Source organism: Triticum dicoccoides, chromosome 7B (genome assembly GCF_002162155.2).
Source record: "Triticum dicoccoides isolate Atlit2015 ecotype Zavitan chromosome 7B, WEW_v2.0, whole genome shotgun sequence".
Taxonomy (NCBI): domain Eukaryota; kingdom Viridiplantae; phylum Streptophyta; class Magnoliopsida; order Poales; family Poaceae; genus Triticum; species Triticum dicoccoides.
The window spans coordinates 711,670,745-711,694,907 of record NC_041393.1 but is presented as its reverse complement, the minus strand read 5'-3'; the positions used below and the strand labels follow the sequence as shown (position 1 = coordinate 711,694,907).

The 24,163-nt window shown below is 48.2% G+C and overlaps 2 protein-coding genes across 3 annotated transcripts; both read right to left on the bottom strand.

Annotated features, from left to right (window-relative positions):
* Positions 1-10,985: 10,985 nt before the first annotated feature.
* LOC119339742 (G-type lectin S-receptor-like serine/threonine-protein kinase At1g61500) lies at positions 10,986-13,306 on the bottom strand. Its single transcript, XM_037611682.1, has 8 exons — positions 12,781-13,306; positions 12,451-12,709; positions 12,124-12,355; positions 11,864-12,014; positions 11,554-11,719; positions 11,360-11,444; positions 11,198-11,261; positions 10,986-11,112 (listed from the first exon to the last, which is right to left on the bottom strand). The coding sequence occupies exons 1-6, from the start codon at positions 12,910-12,912 to the stop codon at positions 11,371-11,373; spliced, it is 1,014 nt and encodes a 337-aa protein (XP_037467579.1). The 5' UTR covers positions 12,913-13,306; the 3' UTR covers positions 10,986-11,112; positions 11,198-11,261; positions 11,360-11,370.
* Positions 13,307-16,685: 3,379 nt separating this feature from the next.
* Positions 16,686-19,546, bottom strand: LOC119340515. 2 transcript variants are annotated; one of them, XM_037612434.1, is made up of 5 exons: positions 19,178-19,546; positions 18,861-19,083; positions 18,604-18,670; positions 18,411-18,501; positions 16,686-16,902 (listed from the first exon to the last, which is right to left on the bottom strand). In XM_037612434.1, the coding sequence occupies exons 1-5, from the start codon at positions 19,330-19,332 to the stop codon at positions 16,785-16,787; spliced, it is 654 nt and encodes a 217-aa protein (XP_037468331.1). In that variant the 5' UTR covers positions 19,333-19,546; the 3' UTR covers positions 16,686-16,784. The 2 variants fall into 2 exon arrangements, with proteins under 2 accessions (XP_037468331.1, XP_037468332.1); XM_037612435.1 differs by having other exon boundaries at positions 16,793-16,902; positions 18,404-18,501.
* Between the last annotated feature and the right edge of the window lie 4,617 nt (positions 19,547-24,163).

Genomic DNA, 24,163 nt, shown 5'->3' with positions numbered 1-24,163 from the left:
GCGGGGAAGGGCGGCCGACGGGGGAGGAGGGCCCGCGCGGGAGAGGCGGCCGACGTAGGACACGGGGGCGGCGGCCGGAGCGGGGGATTGAGGGGCGCGTGAGTGTGAGCGTGTGAGTGTGAGATTGAGTGAGAGAGCGTGCGTGGGCCAGAGGGAGGAAGTAGAGGTGGGCTTAGCAGCAGCGTGGGGAAGGAGGCCCAGGGCTATAGCTAAAGCTGCAACAATGGGCCGAGTGCGTGGCCCACTAACAGCAGCGCTGGCCTGGTAAACACGCGCTACTGCTAACGTGGGCTTGCAGCGCTGGTTCTGGCCGGCGCTCCTGCTAAGTAGCAGTAACGTGGGGTATATAACCAACGCTACTGCTAAATGTCTACCTATAAGCATTTTCCTAGTAGTGGTGTCTCCCCGTTAATCCACATCATTAAGATTAATTCAGCCATTAGATTTTAAATTTAGTGGTCAAGATCTATTTTGTATTAAAAGACCCTACCTAATTAAAAAGAAGGTGCAACGCACGTAAAGGAACAAACACACACGAAAAAAATACTCATGTACACCCTAAAAGAGTACGTAAGGGATAAAATTCACACAAGTCCATAATAGTGTCCTCTACTCCCACGCCCTATCTATCTATCTATCTATCTATCTATCTATCTATACCTATACTAATTTGGCACTTCCAAGAAATTACCACGTAAATTAGTAATTAAGAGCCGTTAATCTGGTGGGAGCGAATTATAACGGTTTAGATTAACCAGCCTTTTTTCAGCCATTTAGTAAAATACGCAATGTAATGTACATTGATATTTCCATGATTCTGGTTCTAAGAGGCATCTACACGTTTATAATGTAGATTAGAGAAACGTCTAATATTTTATAAGGCCAGCCGTCCAATCCTGACTTTGAGTTATCCATGCACATATGTTGATTTTGAGTGGCAAACGTGTTTAGACCGAACTATTGGCCTAGAGGACCGACCTTCTCTTCATATTTTGACCCTAGAAAACACAAAACCTTCCCCCGATCTTTCCATATCACCACATCTAAAGAAAAATAATCCATCTATGGTTGCGTCATACATGCATGGCAGCGACGTCTAAAAGATGATCGTGTGTATCTCCCTCCTGTGCCCCCTCGCCCGCATGGTTGTTTCCCATCTCGTGGCTGCTGCCTATTTCTCTGATCGAGAGCACTCTGTATTGGTGTAGATCAAGTTGTAAATTCCTGGGCCAAGACATGCCGAAAAGGCCCAAATTCCTTTATCTGCAGTATACAATTGAAGGTTAAAAAAAAAGCGATCTCTCCCCAACCTCTATCTTCCTTATGTACGCAGCCGCTACCGCCGTGGGCTGCGTATTCTCTTCCACCTCTTCTCTCTTCCAGCCTCCAATGGGACCTATTGGGTTGTATTTCAGGCCTTAAAGCTTAATCAAGTGCATGCTCAGTCAGGAAGTTGTGTGCGTGTATATTCAAGTCGAGCTCTGCGCATAATCGTATCGGGAGGATTCATCGCCGTTCAAAGGACGAAGCTCAAGGCCAGTGTGATCAAGAACCTGATGCCATCAATTATGTATCATGTACATCAGTGCATGTGATAGCTGCTGGAAGAAATCCATCTCTGTCCTGAACAGTTTTGCGTACATACGTATACTGTAACACATCTATCCGGAATCAATCAACCTGCTTGGGAAGTCAGCTTGGCTATGTGCACGTAACGAGCATGTGTGTTGGTGCCATGTGAGTTGCAGCTCGCAACCTCTACCAGACAACTCCAATCATGTTCCTTCTCTCTTTATAATGTCTTTATAACTACTGTCGTCAAATCTGATGGTCTTTTCCTGATTTTCCCAGTGAATACAAAGATGCATGGCACCACCGAGGAGATCATAGTCCAGCGACATCGCCTATGTCTATTGATATGATTGCCAATCACCAGAGGTACTCACCCCCAATAGATGAACTGTTCAGTACCTGTAGCTATTTTTGAATGAAACCGGTAATGTATAGCATGCATCACTTTTGTTTCTGTTGGTGTACTATATATCAAAGCGTTCGACGACATGTTTGTGGCCACGGTGTGCCATCACAGCCCAATCCACTACATAGCTGTTGTAGTGGTAAGACGGAGTCCAGATAGAGCGACCCTAATGTGTCGTGCGGCATGGCATGATAAGAGTGGTTTGCTGGGTCAATGTCAGTGCCAACGCCATCACACTGTGAAGGAATTCGTCCATGTTTATGATCAAAAACTGTCTCATTTGGTTATGAACTAAGCCACGTGGCAATGGCTATGACTCAATCAAATAATTATTTTTGAAGCAATCAGATACGGCTTCAGGTGTGTGTAGTTCTGGAGATAGTGGGTATGGGATACAAAAATCTGCACCCTTAATTGTTCAGATTATAAAAGGGTGTGGTTTTAGCATATCTAAACGTGTAGAAAAACCGTCTGCTCCTATCTGGACATGTAGCAGCAAATTTTATCAAATAAACCCCTGTTTACAAATGTACAAGTTTCACTAAATGGCAGTTAGAAACATGTCCCCTTTATATATAGTGGTTACATATTGTCTCAATATCATGTAGATTCAAGTCTCAAATTTATTTAGAACAAAATTTAGGATATGTTGTCAAAATATTATTTGGATGCATTTGTTTCTCTGGACTGATAAAAAGTGGACCTCTAACCCATGCATGTTCATGGGTTGGCGACTACAACAAAGGTTGATGCATATATATCTGTGTCCATCATTAATAACATAATTAATGAACCAATCTTTATATATGTCTTCTGTGCTGTTACTTCCGATCATTATAAAACAGGTACATTACCTTGGTTCCATGTTCATCCATACACATGAATCTTTTGGAATCAGTACAAACTTGATCTGCTTAATCGAACTTCAATTTTGCTGCATATTATATGTTGGATCTACGTGTGCAGACTGCATGGCCGTGGTCACATGGTTGCATGCTAGCTAATCTGTTGTTCCAATATGAACTTAAGATCGAGCGAAAAGCCATGCACATGTGTCACTTACATTAGAAGATTGTATGAAAGCAGCGTGTTCATTGAGGTTCCCGAAAATTTTGACAACAAGGTGGGGGTCAATACGCCTACTGTAATTTGAATGACAACCATGGCCTGAACGTGAGATGCTTCTTTGGCCATCAAAATAGGCGATTCACTTTCTTTGCCTATAGTGATGATAATAATTCGATATCTATCTGATCTATATACAGTTCTCTCAGTTAACTACAATCCAGTCAGTTTTCCATATTTTCTTGCCGGTGGATTCTAATTTCTAACCTAGAGCAAAATTCACGTACCTGGATATCCCCACTTGGCAGATGGAGAAACGCGCCAACGAGAACGCCTGCTTCCACGAGCCCTTATTAACCACCACGCCTACAGCAGCACCATTTGACTACCGCAAACTCTTATCCAATTTTAGCAGGCTCGCTGAACACACCAGGTAAATATGCATTGTGCAGACCTCGGTAAAGATAAAGGGCTAAGAAACTTTTGGCAATGCTACAAGAAAAAGGGAGATGACGTGACCACCTTTAGGTACGACCATGACTATAACATGATACAGAGTGATAAAGTTTCTACACGTGATGCCATTAAAACATTGTGAATTTTGATGATATGACCCTTCTTTTAATATGCCAAATTTGATAGGTGCATACAGTGTGGTATGTGTGTATGCATCACATTACAAAGATGTGATGCCCAAATAATATCTCTCATACAACAAAGGATACGGTCTTTGATTTTTTTACCTTTCAATATGGGAAATGACAGCAGGACATGATTGACTAGAGGCGTGATTGGAATTGAGAGAGTAGAAGAAGCCATTAACAGATTATATGAATAATATGCTTTACACTGATGGAACTAAGAACTCGCAGTAAACTCTAAAAGGTCAGCATTGTGATTCATAAGCCAAATTTAATTGTGTCGCATGGGGTTGCATATTTGGTACCATAGTAACCTCAGAAGGGCATGTGGCAATTCATGAGTCAAACTAAATACCATCGGTTAGTTAAATCATCTCATCATGCCATCATATTGTTTGCTCCCATGTGGAAGGGTAGTTCCAATAAGATTCTGATAAGGTCTGGGCATTAAAAGAAATACCTTCTCATCTCTATTACAAAGTCACATCGGTAAATATACTACTAAATTATTGAGCTAACTAAATTTTCTGTACTATACGTAATATTTCGTAGTCAATTCCAAACAAGCCAAAAATTATGTGACAGAGCAATTTGTTTTCATAATTTGTATTTGAATGTTGGGCCTCAACAATATTTAATTTGACTTGCATTAGCCTTTCAGGTGTATCGCTTGACACATTAATTTCTGTAAAGTATTATATGCACTAGCCCGTGCATTTGCACGGGTTGACGACTAGTAGCATCTAAAAAACGGGATTAAACTCCATGGTCCATCATGTAAAGAAAAGAAAAACTCCCACGTCAACAATAGAGTCCTCATGTCCCACGTCCTAGGATCTCCCAAAAACAAACCCCCACATCCCGGTTACAAAAAAAGCACGTTCCTCCTCCTGGCAAAAAAAAAATGTAAAATATATCTTTAGGACCATGCAAAAAAAGCCCACATCCAAATTCCCATGGAAACAAAATCCACGTGCATGTCTAGTTGTATTAACCGGAAAATTGATACATGTGTGAATATATAGACAAAACAAATTGTCCCTAGTATGCCTCTACTTAACTAGCTCGTTAATCAAAGATGGTTATGTTTCCTGGCCATAGACATGTGTTGTCATTTGATGACCGGGATCACATCATTAGAGAATGATGTAATGGACAAGACCCATCCGTTAGCTTAGCATAATGATCGTTAAGTTTATTTCTATTGCTTTCTTCATGACTTATACATGTTCCTCTGACTATGAGATTATGCAACTCCCGAATACCGGAGGAATACCTTGTGTGCTATCAAATGTCACAACGTAACTGGGTGATTATAAAGATGCTCTGCAGGTATCTCCAAAGGTGTTTGTTGAGTTGGTATAGATCGAGATTATGATTTGTCACTCCGTATATCGGAGAGGTATCTCTGGACCATCTCGGTAATGCTCATCACCATAAGCCTTGCAAACAATGTGACTAATGAGTTAGTTACGGGATGATGCATTACGGAACGACTAAAGAGACTTGCCGGTAACTAGAATGAACTAGGTATGAAGATACCGATGATCGAATCTCGGGCAAGTAATATACCGATGGCAAAGGAAACAACGTATGTTGTTATGCGGTTTGACCGATAAAGATCTTTGTAGAATATGTAGGAACCAATATGAGCATCCAGGTTCCGCTATTGGTTATTGATCGGATATGTGTCTCGATCATGTCTACATAGTTCTCGAACCCGTAGGGTTCGCACGCTTAACATTCCATGACAATTTGTATTATGAGTTATGTGTTTTGGTGACCGAAGTTTGTTCGGAGTCCCGGATGAGATCACGGACATGACGAGGAGTCTCGAAATGGTCGAGAGTAAAGATTGAGATATTGGAAGGTGGTATTCAGACATCGGAAGGGTTCCAGAGTATATCGGGTAAAAACCGGAGTACGGGAGGGGTTACCGGAAACCCCCGGTGAAAGATATGGGCCATGGGAGGGAGGGCTAACCAGCCCACAAGGGCCTGGTGTGCCCCCCCCCCCCCACAAGGGAGGAGGCCAAATTGGACTAGGGAAAGGGGGCGCCACCCCCTTCCTTCTCCTACTCCCTCTCCTTTCCCCTTTCCACCTCCGTAAGAAGGAAAAAAAGAAGGGGGGCTGAATCCTACTAGGAGAGGAGTCCTAGTAGGACTCCCTTCTCCCTTGGCGCGCCCCTGGTGGCCGGCCTCCTCCTCCCTCCTTTATATACGGGGGCAGGGGGCACCCCAAAGGCACAACAGACAATCTCTTAGCCGTGTGCGGTGCCCCCCTCCATAGTTTACACCTTGGTCATATCTTCATAGTGCTTAGGCAAAGCCATGCACCGATAACTTCATCATCACCGTCGACTTGCCGTCGTGCTGACGGAACTCTCCCTCGTCCTCAACTGATCAAGATCACGAGGGAAGTCATCGAGCTGCACGTGTGCTGAACGCGGAGGTGCCATACGTTTGGTACTTGGATCGGTTGGATAGCGAAGACGTTCGACTACATCAACAATGTTAACATAATGCTTCTGCTTTCGGTCTATGAGGGTACGTGGACATACTCTCCCCTCTTGTTGCTATGCATCTCCTAGATAGATCTTGCATGATTGTAGGAATTTTTTTGAATTACTACGGTTCCCAACAGAAATCCCATAGATATAGAGGAAGTAGGCTTGTGGATTTGGGATCCCACAATCTTTTTTCCAGGGCGAATGATTTTGGGGGATCTATTATGGATGAGTTTACGTGATCTATTCCACATACCGGCGGTTATTTTACCAGATGGTTCGGTTTGCGGGATCTGCTAGAGATGCACTTAATCAATCACCGCATGCTCTTGCAAGGTCGGAGGATCGGAGAATACATTAGGACTTCTTTGGTCTGGAGGAATTCTCTCAGCCTTTTATGGACTTGTTCCCCCCTACCAGAAGATTCTAAGGTTATTTCTAACACTGACCCTCAAACACATATTTCAAGGTCGGAGCCTTCTTTAGTTTGGAGGAATTCTCTCAGCTTTCTATGGACTTGTACCCCCAGCCCACCACCATCAGATGTTTGTAAGGTCATCTCTAACACTGACCATCAAACACATATTTTAAGGTCGTAGACTCCAAGAGTATATTAAGCCCCCTTTGTTATGGAAGGATTTCTCTCAAGCTTTTATGGACTTGTCCCCCCCACCCCCACACCAGAAGTTTCTAAGGTCATCTCTAACACTAACCCTCAAACACATGTTTCAAGGACACAAGCTCCTAGAATATATTTAGCCTCCTTTGGTTTGGAAGAGTTTTTTCAACCTTTTATGGACTTGTTTCCCACACCAGAAGTTTCTGAGAGCATCTCTAGCAGATTCCGGATGGCGGCCAATTTTTCGCCCCAAACAGATCATGTAAAATCGTTCGTCCACTTTTTTACGGGATCATGCATAGTTCATGCCAATTCCTATATATCTCAGGACCCCTCCCTCTTTTTACAAGGACCTACAAAACACAAAACGGTTGGCGGGAGGGAATTTTTAGCTCCCGCCACGGACTTCCAGCCGCCGCTGCTCGAGCCGCGAGCTGCTGCTATCATGAATTGCGGCGGCGCGAGTGTCATGAGCTGTTGATGCTACCGCAAGCTGGAGAGGAGACTATGCATGGGCGGTGGCGGCCATGGGCCGGCGGTGAGTGGCAGAGCTACCAGCTCCCTGCCCATGGAGGTTCTTGCACGAGTAGGAGCTCGACCGGAACAACAGTCCCAATTGCAATCTTTATTTTGAGTCCAGGGGGCTTGCTATTTTGCCAAAAATATTATGGGATCTGTTGTGGCCTCTCACATATCATACCCTAAAAACTCCTAAAAGATGTTTCACGGTATACCCTAAAATGATTTTACAGGGCATGGATACACCAGATCTGCTAGAGATGCTCGAAGGCCATCTCTAACACTAATCGTCAAACACTTGTTTCATGGTTGGTGCCCCCTAGAATATATTAAACTCAGGGCGCAATTGCATCGTTGTTTCATGGACAATTACGAGGGCGCAATTGTTCCAACATGAAGAACAACGAAAAACGAGGAAGCAAAAAACGAGGGAGAGATAAACGTAGATGAAAAGCAGTAGAGTTGTTTTGTGATTGTGTATTCTTGTTTCAATCCACCATCACCCCTTGTGTATGTAAGAAGCGTCTGCACTTCCCGTTTATGAAAAGGTTTGGATTCACTTTCAAAACCCTAGTTTGGGTCCAACTAGGAATCCGAACTTTCCAAAACTGTTCGGTTTAAAAGTTGGCTGTGCCTTGCGGGTCACTTTTGAGGCCATAAACGACCTCGAATTGAACTGAGCCCAAAAGCAATTTTAACCGTTTCGACGAGACGAATAACTTCCATGTTTAAACATTTTTCAATTTGAAGTCATATTGATGGCCGATCGCTCACGCAAAATAGACAATCAATGGTGCGCGCTACCCATTAGACATCAGCCTTATGGGTGTCTGATGGGGCGCGCCACCTATTGGCTCATGGTACGGACGCACTCCGATGACTTAACTTTTTCATACGACCTTGGACTAAAATGGTTTTTATATCTAAATCGACCGTTTTGATGAAGTGAGACAATTCATGCAGAACATTTTTTGACGATATGGAACTTTCTCATGTTGAGAACTTCTTTGTTTGAGACCATGTTAATTAAGTTTTTTTTGAAAGTTCATCGGGGGAGGGGGAGCATCCCCACCTGAATCTTTATTGCATTTTCAGCTCAGGGGCTAGCGACGCCCAATACAACAAGAGTTTTAGACTACATAGATGCCCCGGAGGCAGAAGAGAGGGGTCTAGACTACAACACACACACTCGCGCGATCAGGGATTCGCGAGCACAGCCAGCGAGGTATCGATGTGCGAACGCTGGCTACTCTTGAATCGAACATGCCAAAGGCTAGCGCCGTCCTGACAACATTTGAGAGTAGCTGCCAGGGACGGCGAGTAGCCCCTGAACACAACTTCGTTCCGCCTCTTCCACATAAGGCAGCAATAGAGCAATACGAAGGAGCATGGTGAGCCCCGCCACCGTAGGGGAGGCGTCGAACCTGTGGAGGGAGGCGACTGAAGCCCCGACCGACGGCCGGACGCCGACTTCCACTGGTCCTCTTCGGCTCCATTAATTGCGTCTGAAGTTCTTCTGTTGGCTCCTCACAATGGCGCGAGTTCATACGCGGGACGTCCTCCTGCGAAAGATTATCGTCACAGCGGCCGACGCGGGGGTGCCCCTGCTGCCCCGCCGTGCTGGATACTGCCGGCCACCTCATCTTTGGGTGCCCCTTCACGGTGCACTTCTGGGCAATACAACAAGAGTTTTAGACTACATAGATGCCCCGGAGGCAGAAGAGAGGGGTCTAGACTACAACACACACACTCGCGCGATCAGGGATTCGCGAGCACAGCCAGCGAGGTATCGATGTGCGAACGCTGGCTACTCTTGAATCGAACATGCCAAAGGCTAGCGCCGTCCTGACAACATTTGAGAGTAGCTGCCAGGGACGGCGAGTAGCCCCTGAACACAACTTCGTTCCGCCTCTTCCACATAAGGCAGCAATAGAGCAATACGAAGGAGCATGGTGAGCCCCGCCACCGTAGGGGAGGCGTCGAACCTGTGGAGGGAGGCGACTGAAGCCCCGACCGACGACGACCTCAGACTTGCCCAGAAGTGCACCGTGAAGGGGCACCCAAAGATGAGGTGGCCGGCAGTATCCAGCACGGCGGGGCAGCAGGGGCACCCCCGCGTCGGCCGCTGTGACGATAATCTTTCGCAGGAGGACGTCCCGCGTATGAACTCGCGCCATTGTGAGGAGCCAACAGAAGAACTTCAGACGCAATTAATGGAGCCGGAGAGGACCAGTGGAAGTCGGCGTCCGGCCATTGCCGTAGGTCAAGATATGCCCACGGCTTTTCGTTGGCCATCGGCTTATCCGGAGATATGAAGATGGTCCCGACAAAAAGCCGTGGCATATTACCTTATTCCGGTAGTAATTCCCTTTAGGTTTACAACATAATTTAATGCCGACTATGTTTACGTTAACAGCGCCAAACGAGAGATAGAAGTGTGCATCCATGCAATTGGTAGAACTCTCTTATTAGAGTCTATATGTCAATTGGCATAGGAAATTAACAAAGGCGTTGGAAACGGAGTACGTGTGTAAGTGACAATAACTAAGCAAATGGAGCATACTATTGATAATTTCAGTCCTCAATGGTGCCGGTGCGGCTGAGGAGGCCATCCAGTAGTGTTGAGAAGGGCTCTGATAGAAGCGGTTTCTCTGGAACTGGAATGGAGTTGAACGTCCCACCAGGAGAATTTGCCGAAATGGCTTGGAGACCCTAGCATATTCACGAGACATAGAGATAGGTTGAGTTAACTGATAAACAATAATTCTGATTAGAGTAGCTCTTATTTGATACATGCATGGTTATACGCGTCCCCGCCAAGAGTAAACGTGTGGACAGGCACTTCGGAGACGTAGTTGTCGGTTCCATCAAAGAAGTCTCCCTTGTTTATCAATCCATCGGAGAACAAGAAGATGATACCATTGTGGTGCCCATGGTTTTTGATCATATTATGCGCCTCGGCGAGGCCTGATGCCATGTTTTCCGTGCAGGTGCTCGTGCTCTCATTGAACACCGTGTAGGGAGCATCCTTTTTCTCATCCGAGTCAACTAATTTCATGTCCGACGTGTATGTGTATGTATTAGGGTTTGACATGACATATATATAACCAAGGCAACTGTCAACAAAACGGGTGAGCTTCTCTTGCAACAACCAAAAGACCCCATGAGCCACCGTGTACCGTGTTTGGGCCGTTGAATTAGTGCGATCAAAGGCAAACACAATCACCACGTCTAATGGACCCCTTCCTGGAAATTAGTATGGACAATTGGTCATTCACACATCTTACTATGGTTGATCTTGATGTTCAGTCGTGAAATTGAATCAGAATGGATGCTATATATACCTGAAAAGGTACTAGGAGGCTTCCCGTCATCCTTCGAGGCGTCGCCAAGGAGTTTGTCCAATAGCCTCGAGAAGGCTGTTGACACATTTGGCCTTTCTGGAATTGGGGTATTAGAATAAATTAAACTTATTCATAAGCTCATCATAGTTTAGACCATATCAACTCTGATTCAACACATACATGGTTATATGCGTTCCCGCCAAGAGTAAATGTGTGGATAGGTACTTGGGAGATGAAGTTCTCGTTCCCATGAAAGAAGTATTCCTTGTTTACCAATCCATCAGAGAAGAACAATATGATGCTGTTGTGGTGCCCGCGGTTGCTGATTATGTTATGCGCCTCTTCGAGGCCTGATGCCATGGTTTTCCTTTTGGTGCTCCTGCGGTCGTAGTCTGTGTAGCCACGTGCCTTTGTGTCGGCTGAGTCAACTAACTTCATGCCTGATATGCGTAACCAAGACAGCTGTCAACAAAGTGGGTGAGCTTCTCTTGCGCCAACCAAAAAACCCAATCATTCATCGTGTACCAGGCTGGGGTATGCAGATAGCAGTCAAAGGCATACACAATCACCACGTCCAATGGCCCCCTTCCTGCAAACCGATAAGGCTAATTCATTCAAACATACCCAAAAAAAAATTGTAGCATGCATGTTCTTGATGATCAGAGTTTATTGGATGTCCTTGTATACCTGAAGTGGAACTAGAAAGCTTGTCTGGAACATGGAGGGAGTTGAGCTTCCCGCGTGAGGAACTGATTGTTAAGGCACGGGGACCCTGACATATACACAAGAATATAAGAGGTAGGCAGAAATTAATTAATAAGCCGTCAAAGATTTGGACTAGGTCAAGTAAATGCTGTTTCTATATATTGTCAGCGATCGACCTCGGCCAAAATCCGAGTTTCCGTAGCATTCAAATCCGCAACAATCTCCTTTATCGTGGGCCCTATTCCTTCTGTCATGATGCACACATCGTATTGCAATCTTGGTGCATTCCTCTACTTGATCTAAATGTGCTGTACCATCTCTCTGTCCCCAATATGTACGTACCTGTAAAATCAATAGGCAAAATGTTTATCAGCGACGCCATCAGATGGAGAATTATCGATCGATATGATGATCATTACAATGTACATGTGTAAGCATTAAATAAAAGATGCATGCTGGTGACATAGACATATAATTTGTTCGTACATTTTCAACAAATCTTGTGGCCTCCAGCTCGTGATAAAGTTCAAAACCAACAGATCCCCTAATTACATCTATGATTGTAACACCTAAGCCGTAGGTATCAGTCTTCTCTGATATCTCATTCCCATGTATTAATTCAGGTGGCATGTACTTCCTGCATGATACCAAAAAATATTAATGCATGGCATAATCAGTGTAACCATCTGTTTGGTTACATGAGAATGAAAATAATCCAAAAATTAATGAAGCATTCGTTTACTCACGTTGTTCCTGAAACTGACTCAACTATGATATTGCTGCGGCTTGCAGTGTAAATCCTTGACAATCCGAAATCTGCAATCTTCGGTTCCATGCAATCGTCAAGTAATATATTGCCAGGCTTTAGATCCAGGTGGAGGATCCGACGTTTCCATCCATTGTGAAGATAGTGTAAACCTTCACATGTCTCCTTTATTATTTTGTAATGTGTGCACCAATCATCTCCCAGAGAATTTTCTGCAAAGAGGAATATTAATTACTCAAACATGAAACTACAGAATCTATCTTTTTTATGTAAACATAGAAAAGAAGAGGACTGAAGTGAAGTTTACCAGAGAGACACTTGTCGAGGCTTCCACCCTGCATATATTCAAAGCATAGCACTTTGTATATGTGTTTACCAAAAACAGGTGGGCCAACCTTTTGCTCAACGTATTTCTTGATTTCTTCATTGCAATACCCCACCAGCCGTACAATGTTTGGATGTTTGACTTCCATGTGGTTATAGAGTTCCTTCATAAATTGTTGGTCGTCAATTCCTTTGGTCGCATCAAGCAACTTCACTGCTATCTCTTCCCCGTTGTAGTCTGCCTGCTTGAAAAAACTAATTACCAATATGGTGTTGATCATGATAAAACAAAGACCAAGCCGATCATTAATACTTTGTAAACGTCTCCATAGCCACCACATCCAATTTTCTGGGCGTCTGAAGAATTGTTGGTAATTCTTCTCAAGTCCGATGATTCAATCCGGAGTTCTTCTATCTGCATAGCCATGCTTCTACGATCGTGCATACAAACAGCAGCAAAAATCGTTATGCTGCCAATATGTGCAGTTGTAAACTATCTGATGAGAAGTAGAAACATGTGAATATAGTATTCTAGGCACTCTGAAGCAGTGGCAACATGTGTGTGTTTTGGATTCATGGTTGGTTCAAACAGGTCCGTGGAGTCCGACGGCGGTGCGAGGTACTGCTTGAGCAGGCGGCATGGCGGGCGTACAAGGTGGAAAGAGTTAAAGTACTACGCACCGGTGATGTCGACGGAGGAGCTGATAGCCGAAGGCGCAGGCGCACACGGTGGTGGTGCAGCTCAAGGTTCAAGGTTCAATTTCTGCCTCTGAGGTTCGTTGGCATGCAGCTAGATAAAGAAGAATGGACTGTAGTTCCTGATAAGGAAATGATCAGTTCTGCCGGTTGATCCTATCTTTCTGACCGACCCTTCCGTTGCCAACCACTCGTTCGCCCGTGGACAGCATGTTATCTCTCTCTCTCTCACCCGTAGAATCAAAGCTATTCCCACTGTATCAGGCCGCCAACAGCCGCGGATAGTCTTTATCAAAGGACAAAAACGTGCATATGTTCACACTGCTTGCTGCCGACATCCGTGCAGAGTCTTCTCCAAAGTAAAAAAAAACACATGTGTGCCCACTGCTGCTGTCAACACCTACGCAAGGGTGTTCGCCGAAAAAGAAAATAACACACTTGTTCCCACTGCTTCAGACTGCAAACACCCACGCACACGGTCTTCGCCAAAGGAAAAAAGCACACACATGTTGCCACTGCTTCAGAGTGCCGACAAACGCGCACGATCTTCATCAGAGGAAAAACAAAAACACTTGCTCCCACTGCTTCAGACTGCCAACTTGATGTGTTTTGGCTATCAAGTACGTTCAGATTCTTGGCCAAAGGAAAAACACAAATACACACAACGGGAGCACAGTGCGCCACTTGATGTGTTGGCTAGCAAGTAGCAACTGGACCTTGTCGCTTCTCCCGTATGCTAGAGCACCAGCTGCCTCTTCCACTCTTTTTCCTTTGCCCTCCATCCTCAGTCCTCCACTATAACGATGGTTGACCTCGTGGTGGAGAATGATCTAGCTCGCACGTCTTTTTTTTCTTTTTTCTTTTTTTGCAGGGAAAAAGAGGTTCTCATTACTCAAGGAGGCTTCTCAACCATTGTCAAGTTTACAACGAAATCTAATCCCGAGTGCAACCACACCGCAATACAGGGGGTGGTATGGCCGTATGCGGCAAGTTCATGGCTAATCTTATTCTGCGAACGACAACAAAGAGCAAATAAAATCTCCCTATCCTCAGATGTGGCCAGCTGCTTGATCTTCGTGACCAAAATGCGGATGCATTGAGCGACACTGATTTCGTTGTGAACAGCGACACCGCCTCTGCGCCATCGTGCTCGGCCATGATGGGCATCTCCGTCCGATGGAGGGCCAGCTCCAGCCCCTCCCTACACGCTACTAACTCGGCGCCCAGCGCATTATCGCATGTACGAATTTCACGACAAGCACTAAAAATAATTTCTCCATGAGTATCCCGAAGGATCATCCCACCTCCTGCCATACCTGTGGCCAGGATGAAGCTCCCGTCCGTATTTAGCTTCGTCCAGCCTGGGACAGGGGCAACCCAGCTCAGCTCCTTCCTGGTCATAACGGTGGCTTTATAGGCTTGCTGGTTGGTATGGAGTACCATTTTCCCTTGCTCAACATCACCGTTGGGGTACTGCTGGATGCACAATAGCGAACTGATATATCCATGCAAGAACCGGCGAGAGGACTCAGTTGGAGGTGGCCTTTTTTCATGTTTGATCTCGGCCCGTACGTACCAAATCCTCCACATGATCATCAATAGGGCCATATGCTTCGTCTCGTCCAGAGGCTCGAGGAGAATGAAGAGCCATTCTGGCCCTGAGTTGCACATGGCTTCAACCCTCGGGATGTGCCAATCGAGCCCCATGGCATGCCATAGTTCCTTCACAAGGGGGCACCTACACATCGCATCAATGGGTGGAGGTCGTGGATATGCTTGGCAGAGCGACGGATCAACGGAGAGGCCGTTTTTGGGTCCTACCGGTGGTTTTGTTGACGGGGCATCTGGCACGAGTCATCGGCAGCGGGGTGGTTTCCGCGGTCATCGTGGTGGTCATCGCGGTCGAGGTGGTCGGTATCGCCCACGACAACCTCCACCGACCGTGGTTGTCGAGCAGACGACCGCTGGCGGGATTACGGAGGAGCCGGTGTTGACCGGTCAGGCTGTGGAGGTTGTGACGGCTCTCGCTAATGTTCAGATACCAGAGAATGAGACTATGGGTGATGTGTCCGTGGATGTGCCGGACAGGGCTGATGCTGATAGGGCATCCAAGTGGGCGCGCAAGAAAGAGAAAATTCTTTGCTATCGTTGTGCCGACAAGGGTCATTTTATTGCTGAGTGCATGGCTGTGTTATGTGACACTTGTGGTAAGCCAGCACATGATTCGGGGGCCGGAATGCCCACTTCTGCGAGATCAGGCACCATCTCTCATGATGTATGGAGTGTATTGTGCTGAACTCACGTTCTTTGAATCTCCTAATGAGAGGGAGGTTCCTGATGAGGCCCAGAGCATGACTACTGGGATTGTCAAGGTGACCAGAGGAGAGGTCTCCGAGACCTAGATTGTGCAGAGGCTCCGGGAGTTGGCCCCTGGGGACTTTCAATGGGAGCTTGTCAGTCTCATGGATAAGATGTTTCCGGTTGAGTTTCCTTTGGTGGAGGATCTGCAGAGGCTTCTGAGTTTTGGGATGTGCAAAGTGCCGGGCATAGATTGCATCCTTGAGTTCCATGAGTGGAAGCAGGTGGAGCCTCAGGGCAAGCCACTTACTCAAGCGTGGTTGTGTTTTTCCGGGGCCCCTTCCAAGCCGATGCAGGATGCTAGGGTCGTGGCTAGCTTGGGAATCATGGTGGGGAAGACCGAGCGAGTGGATATGGCTTTCACCAGAGCTCACAGGATTGCTCGTATACTGGCTAGTATTTTGGATATTGAGTATGTGCCTGAGGTTGTCAAGTGGACTTATCGTGGAAAGGTTTTTGACCTTCTGATTGAGTTTGAGGACAAGACCCTATTGGCTGAGGGGGCTAACGGGACTGACGTGGATATGCACAAGGGTGATGACAACGTGGGAGCGAAGGAGACTATAGTCGATGATACATGAAGCACTACAAGAAATATGTCAACTTGTGACCTTGACTATTGGTCACTGAAAGATCATTGTTTTTCATTTGCGACCTTTTTGTGACAAAAAACAGAAGGTCAAAAGCTGGCAGTCGTAAACTGAAATTAACGACCTTCTTTGTAAGAAGGTCGTAGACGTTTACGACCAAAATATGCCTACTATTTTGTTTTGGTCACTAGCAGCCTCCCCAGGCCACATAGGCATCCGACGTGGCAATCTGATGTGGCACAAGAATCAGCCCGGTCCAATTCAATTTTCTACATGGGCCTATCCCAACAATTTGGCCTTTTTAATGTATTCTTTTCTATTAATTTTCTATAGATACATGGGCCTGGCCCAACAATTTGGCCTTGTTATTTTCTAGGGCATGGCCTTTCTGGCTCCAAAGTTTTTTATTTTATTTTTTTCAAAAGATAGGCCCACTAGTGAGATGGGACCCGGTTGTCAGGTTCTAATAAGTGGGTCCGAGTTGTCACTGTTATATTCTTCAGATCTCAATTTTCCAGTAAATAAATAACAATATTTAAATTAGAACAGGGAGAAAACAAAATGCTTCAAACAGAGCACGACTAATCCAGAAAAATATGGTTCACATCATGAATACAATCAAAAAGAGCCAAACTTGGCACATTATTACAATCAAACATGGTTCACATTAGTTTTACAATAGAAAAATGTTCACATCAGGTAACACAACTATCACAGTATAACTAGCTCCAATGCTTCTCCCAACTTGTTCATCCTGGACCTCACGACAAAACATGAATGAAGGCCAGCATCTGCAAGTTATCAAGCAAAATGGTTAGAACAAGCAAACTGCGAAATTTTTATCATTTAAGCATAGAAAGACAGGGTCAACAACATTTCAATATTTGAAAAATGAAGCAGGATTTCAATGTTTGAACAACAAAAAATTGATACAGTAGATCATATGCGGTTTAAATCAACCCCTAAGGAGAGACACGTTGACACATTCATTTGGCAACACCTGTAGAAATTGAACCTCATAAACATGCAATGTGGAATTTGTATCTCAAAGAAGTATACATACTTATCAGGTTTAATTAGCACAGAGAAGCCAAATGCTAGTAACTCATGATTAGTACACAAGACAAGATTCAGCAAAGTAAACAAGAAGGTGGCTACGGTACAAAAGTAACCTCATCACACAGAATAAATGAGTGGAACTACAGTACATCCTCTAAATTAGCATGTTCACAAGATTAAAAGTAAGCGCAACATAAGCATATGAGTTTTGTTTGGCACCACCACATCAAACATAGCAACGCCAACGTGAAAAGTTTCAGCAGGCTTGGACTGCATATACAAGTTGATCATGGAACTAACAGACATGAACAGAATAGAATAGATTTGTAATTAAACCTGATCATGGAACTAACAGACATGAACAGAACAGAACAGACTGCATATACAAGTTGATCATGTAACTCAACAATTGCCCTGCATATTAAGTGTTAAATAGATGCATACTCCAATGCTGAATGCTCAACTGTTGTAAAACTTGCTGGCTATACAACATTGATTGAATACTACAGTAATGTAGTAGATCAGCCTTTCTAACTATTGTGCCCGAATGCAAATGCATTCTATTAAACTGCCAACTGTCTATTTTGCTAGACAAATGTTGCCCTTGATCTACTTAAAAAAGATGATGTCTCAACTTCCATATTTGCTCCTGGGTGGATATATGAAACTAAACAACAACCTGACTTTTAGACTGCACAAAATCGGTAACGTATTGCTAACACTCTCCTAAGTTCTGACATACTTTTTGAAAGTATTCACCAAGTAATAGTGCAGCTGGTGGGGCCTCGTTGAAAAATCATGGGATGTTCTTCGGAGCTATCCGAAAAGATTACCCTTCTACTCAGATATTGATCAGGTACATCTCCAGTGATTATTACTTACCACTAATTATCAAAACGTTGTTATTAATTATACTGGGTGCAGAAGTCAGTACATAATACACTCCTTATGTAAATATGGTCTGTTAGGATGCCATTATGTTATCTAAAATGTCCTATATATCTTTTTCTTGACGTCTTAAATGTTTCTGAAGAGTACCACAAGAACTTTCAGAGAATCATTTACTGTGGCATTCAAAAGTAACAATTGATGTCACTTAACAAATTTAAGAGTACTATATTCAACCTTCATTTTATTTGATCTAGAATCATACTTCTGTACAAGTACGATCTAACAACCAGATAAAGTACGACATTAGGAGGGGTGATCATGTTGGTGTGTGTGTGGTGTCACCTCTTACTCTAGTCTTACAGACGGTGTTGGTGTACTTGAGCCCCGATCCGGCGACAGGATGCTCATGTTCAGCACCTTCACCTTTGGCTCCGCAGTCTCTGTGTTCCTCAAACAATTTCAGAGCCAATCAGGTAAATAATTGGTAGATGGATACGAAGTTGAGATCAGGCGGGTGAGGGGAACAGTGGTGTGATGTTAACCTCTGAGCTGCTCTGTGTCCACCTGCCCAAGCAGTTGCCCCTTCCACCTCCTCAAACTCTCATCATCCTGCATTGACCATCATCATCAGAAACAAACGAGGATCAAATGGACGAATCAATTCAACCAATAAATGCCAGATTTCAGTTCCATCGGCATCAGCATTGAAGAAAGTTTCCCAGAATGAACGGAATGGAAGGAAACGAGCAAACAAATCACTAATTAATCACTGATTGATCGGCGTTGGGAAGTTAATTACCTTGTCGAGCTCGAGCTGGTCCTTGAGGGGCACCTGGTGGCCGAGCCCGACGGCGCGCTTGGCCTCCTCGTCCTCCTCCTCCTCGACCTCCTGGTCGGGGTGGGCGGAGTGCTCATCCTTATGGTCCATGGCCGGCGACGCACAGATGTGCGCTCGCAACTCTGCCTCCCGCGCGAGGCTCCCTAGACGACGCCGCGACACCGACGGCGGAGACCGTGGCCACCTGCAACGTGAATCGGAGGTCGGTCAGTCAGATCAGATCTGTGAGACCACGGATAAATCGTGAATCGAAGGAGAGGGGTGCGTGCGTCGCTTACGAGGGCGAGGGTGCGGGGTGAACGGCATGGCTGCGGCGGCGGCTGGATCCGGACGACGAAGGTTCAGCGCTGCGACGGCGGAGTCGAGTACCTATGACCGACGAGGGCTTCCCTTCTGTCTGTTGAGTCAAACTTGGTCTACTAAGGTTGCACATGTCGGCAGCAGCAACTGTTACTTAGCAAGGTAGTAATGGGCAGGTCGGCAGCAGCTGTAGTTGCGTGCCTTACTAGCTAAGATGTCAGGGTAATGTCAGGATAGAATTTAAGGATGCACTTAATGCATGGCAGTGCGGCTACGAATTTTCTTCCTTGTTCACACTAGTAGTACTAGTCTAGATGCACTGTATCTATCAATGCCGGTTGTGGCATAGTCGGTTTGGCTGCCTATAAAAGGAGCTGTGTACCTCCGGTCGTAAGCATTCTATTCCATTTTACGAAAAGGCATCAAGCCACTCCAGTATTCCTCCTCTCCTCTGCTCGTGAGTGTGTCCTCTCAGTACGTCGGTGTGTGTGAGTTCATCTGTACGTGAGTGAGAGTGAGCGCAGCTTGTGTGCAGCCGCTGGTTTTTAGCTAGGCTTCCTCTGATTAGTACAAAGGGAGAGCTAGCTATTTGTAGTTTCGGGCCAATAATTGGTATGAGAGCCTCAGGTTATGCCGAAGGAAGGCGTCGCCGGCGACGGCTCTAAGACCGCCGGGCAGAGCTTGGCTGAGGAAACCCGTGCGGCGGACGCGCTCGCGCTGCGAGGCAGGCCGGGAGGTGAGCTGGGTGCACCACGCTCCGTGCGAGACGTGGGCATGTCCAGTACCTCCTTCCCTCTCCTCACGCGGACCAACTATCCCAGTTGGTCCGTCATGATGAAAGTCATCATGGAGGCGCGGCATATGTGGAAAGCCGTGGAAACCGGCGATGTCGAGTACGAGGAGGACCGGCTGGCGATGGAAGCGATCTTGCGCTCCGTCCCAGAGGAGATGGTCTCACCCTTGGCGCCAAGGAGACGGCCAAGGAAGCATGGGGGACCATCAAGACTCTGCGCATCGGCGTGGAGCGCGTACGGGAGTCGAAGGCCCAGACCTTGTGCCTCCAGTACGAGGAAATCCGGTTCAAGGCCGGTGAACAAGTTGACGACTTCGCCTTGCGGCTGCAAGGTCTCGTCAACGAGCTCGCAACGCTCGGAGATCACATCGACAACAAGATGGTGATTCTCAAGTTCCTCCGCGTCGTCCCCAGGCAGTACAAGCAACTGGCCTAGTCCATCGAGAGTTTGGTGGATCTCTCCATCATGATGATCGAGGAGCTAGTAGGGCGGCTGAAGGTCGTCGAGGAGCGCGGCGACGAAGCTGACAACCATGCTGGCGGTGAACTACTGCTCACCAGGGAGCAGTGGGATGCGCAGCTTCAGCAGCGCGGCTGCGACGGCTCTTCCAGCAGCGGGGGAGGCGCCCCCACGGGAAGCAGAGGTCGCGGCAGAGGCGGAGGCCGCACCCAGAGCGGTGGAGGCAACCGCGGTCGCAAGCCAAGCCGGGCAGGGCGAGGCGCTGACAACGGTGGCAAGTGCCGCTACTGCAACATGCCGGGTCACTGGATCCGGGATTGCCACAAGAGGAAAGCCGACGAGGCAGCCGCGACAACGGCAAACCTCGTCCAGGCTGACGTGGACGGCGGGCCGACAATGATGCTGGCAAAAGTCGAGCCCGTGCAGGAGAGCTCAGCGTCTCCTGCGACCACAACCTCGACAACCACCCATTCCGTGCAGGAGGCACGGAACCCGTCCACGGAAACCATCACTCCAGTGACAGGCCACACCTCGACAACAACGTTCTCGGGGCCTGTCGACTGGGAGGCGATGAAGGCCCGGGTGTGGGGGAGCCACACCCTGGCGACGGCGTCCCCGACAACCTCGGGACCCGACAAGGTCGCGCGAGTTGGCACGGCAATGACGCATATGGCGGACCATGCACCGACCATGATGCTGGCGACCATCGACTCCATGCAGGATCACACGGAGACTCAGGTCATCCACACCCCAACGCCGAAATGTTCGGGGTCCACCGTGATGATGGGAGATGGCTCACCGACAATGGTGTGTGCGTGCGGCTACGTCTTCCTCAACGAGGAGAGAGCCGTGACCACACCCACGCTTGCAGGAGGCAAGCAAAGTGAGGGTTGGTTCCTCGACACCGGCGCCACGAACCACATGACTGGTTCAGTCGACGCGTTCGCGGAGCTGGACTGCTCAATCACCGGGAAGGTGCGGTTCGCGGACGGATCCGTGGTGGAGATCCACGGGCGCGGGATCGTCGTCTTCGCCGACAAAGGGGGTGATCACAGGGCGTTCGCGGACGTCTACTTCATCCCGGCGCTCAAGAGCAGCGTCGTGAGTGTCGGACAGCTCGACGAGGGCTGGTTCGACATCGGCATCCGGCGCGGTGTTCTCACCGTGCGCGACCAGCAGAAGAGGCTGCTTATCGAGGTAACCCGCTCGCCAAACCGCCTCTATAAATTCTTCTTTCAACCCGTGCATCCTGTGTGCCTTGCCATGGGTCATGTCTCCGACGCGTGGCGTTGGCATGCCAGGCTAGGACACCAGCACTTTGACGGGCTGCGGAAGATGGCGCGAGGCAATCTCGTTCATGGGCTACCTCACATCGAGCATGCCGACGAGTTGTGCGATGCGTGTCTTGCCGAGAAGCAGCGGGGCCTGCCCTTTCCTGAGAAGGCACGCTATCGGGCGCAGAAACCCCTGGAGCTGGTTCACGGGGACCTCTGCGGCCCAATCACCCCGGCAACCCCAGGAGGGCGTCGCTACATCCTGCTGCTCGGCGACGACTACAGCAGGTTCATGTGGGTGCTTCTCCTCGCCTCCAAGGACGAGGCGGAGCAAGCCATCGTCAAGCAGCAAGCGGCAGCAGAGGTCGAGTGCGGCCACAAGCTGCGCGTGCTGCGCACGGACCGTGGCGGCAAGTTCATGTCGGCCACGTTCTACAAGCACTGCGACGAGAAAGGGGTGCAACGTCATCTCACAGCCCCTTACTCGCTGCAGCAGGAAGGCGTCGTCGAGCGGAGGAACCAGACGGTGCTCGGGATGGCACGCTGCATGCTCAAGGCAAAGCAGGTGCCGAGCACGTATTGGGGGGAGGCCGTGCTGACGGCTGTCTTCATCCTCAACCGCTCCTTCACAAGGAGCGTCGACGGCAAGATGCCTTACAAGGCGTGGTATGGGAGGAAGCCCGATGTACGCTTCCTCCGTACCTTTGGCTGTGTCGGGCACGTCAAGACAACGCGCCCACAGCTGAAGAAGCTCGACGACAGGAGCACCCCAATGGTGTTCATGGGCTACGAGACGGGCTCTAAGGCGTACAAGATGTACGACCCCGTCTCAGAGCGTGTGCATGTCTCGCGCGACATCATCTTCGACGAAGATGCGCGATGGACTTGGGAGACGTCAGGGGGGTCCCCGGCAAGCAGCTCCTTCACTGTGGAGTACCCGATGTACTCTACAACCCCGGGAAGCAAGACCCCGGGAAGTGCCACCCCGGGAAGCTCGAGATGTGTGGATCCGGGAACAGCAACCCCGAGAACACCGTCCCCGGGTAAGGTGTCGCCAGACACCATGACGTCAAGCAATGTGGGTCCCGGGAGGCAGTTCACAACCCCGCCAATGGCGAGGTCTGAGTTGTTCGACGCCGATGACATTGTTGGCGGCCCCCACAGGTTTCGGCGCATGGGAGATCTCCTCGGCGAGGCTACGGCAACACCGCAACAGCCCGAGGATGAGGATGCTGATGACCATGAGGTCCTGCATCTGATGGCCGGCGAGGAGCCGACCACGTTCGCGGAGGCCGAGCAAGAGGATTGCTGGCGCCACGCGATGCTGGACGAGCTGGCGTTGATCAACGACAACGCCACTTGGACACTCACCACACTGCCTGCTGGGCACCGAGCCATCGGGCTCAAGTGGGTGTTCAAGGTGAAGAAGGACGAGCATGGCGCCATTGTCAAGCACAAGGTGGGCCTCGTCGCCAAGGGCTACGTGCAGCGTGAGGGAGTGGACTTCGAGGAAGTCTTCGCTCCGGTGGCAAGGCTGGAGTCCGTCAGGCTCATCCTTGCGGTGGCTGCTCACCGCGGGTGGGAGGTACACCACATGGATGTCAAGTCGGCGTTTCTCAAAGGCGACCTTAATGAGGAGGTGTACGTCTCCCAACCACCCGGGTTCGTTGCCAAGGGCCACGAGCAGGGCGTGTATCGACTACACAAGTTCCTGTATGGTCTCCGGCAAGCCCCAAGGCGTGGAACGCCAAGCTCGATGCAAGCCTCGCATCCCTTGGGTTCTCACGGAGCGCTTCTGAGCACGGTGTGTACTCGCGTGGCACCGCGAACACGCTGCTCATCGTCGGCATCTACGTCGACGACCTGGTCATCACCGGAGCAGAGCCTGAAGAGGTTCAACGCTTCAAGGGAGAGATGCTTCAAGCGAGCAGGCATGAAGGACTGCTATGCTGTGCATGCTCCAATGGAGGCACGGCTGAAGCTCAGCAAGGAGAGCCCCGAGAAGGCGGTGGATGCCACACTCTACCGTAGCATCATCGGGAGTCTCAGGTACCTCGTGCACACCCGACCGGACATCACGTTTGTTGTCGGGTACCTGAGTAGGTTAATGGAAGCTCCGGCAAGCGATCACCTGGCTGCCTTCAAGCACCTGCTCCGGTACATCGCGGGTACGCTCACGCATGGATGCGTGTATCGTCGTGGCGACGGCGAGAGCTTGGTCGGGTACAGCGATTCCGACCACGCTGGTGACGTGGACTCTCGGAAGAGCACCTCGGGCATACTATTCCATCTCGGAACTAGTCCCATCAGCTGGCAATCGTTGAGGCAGAAGGTTGTCGCTGTATCTTCGTGCAAGGCGGAGTACATCGCGGCAGCTACAGCGGCCTGTCAAGGCATTTGGCTTGCTCGCCTTCTCAGCGAGATGCTAAATCAGGTC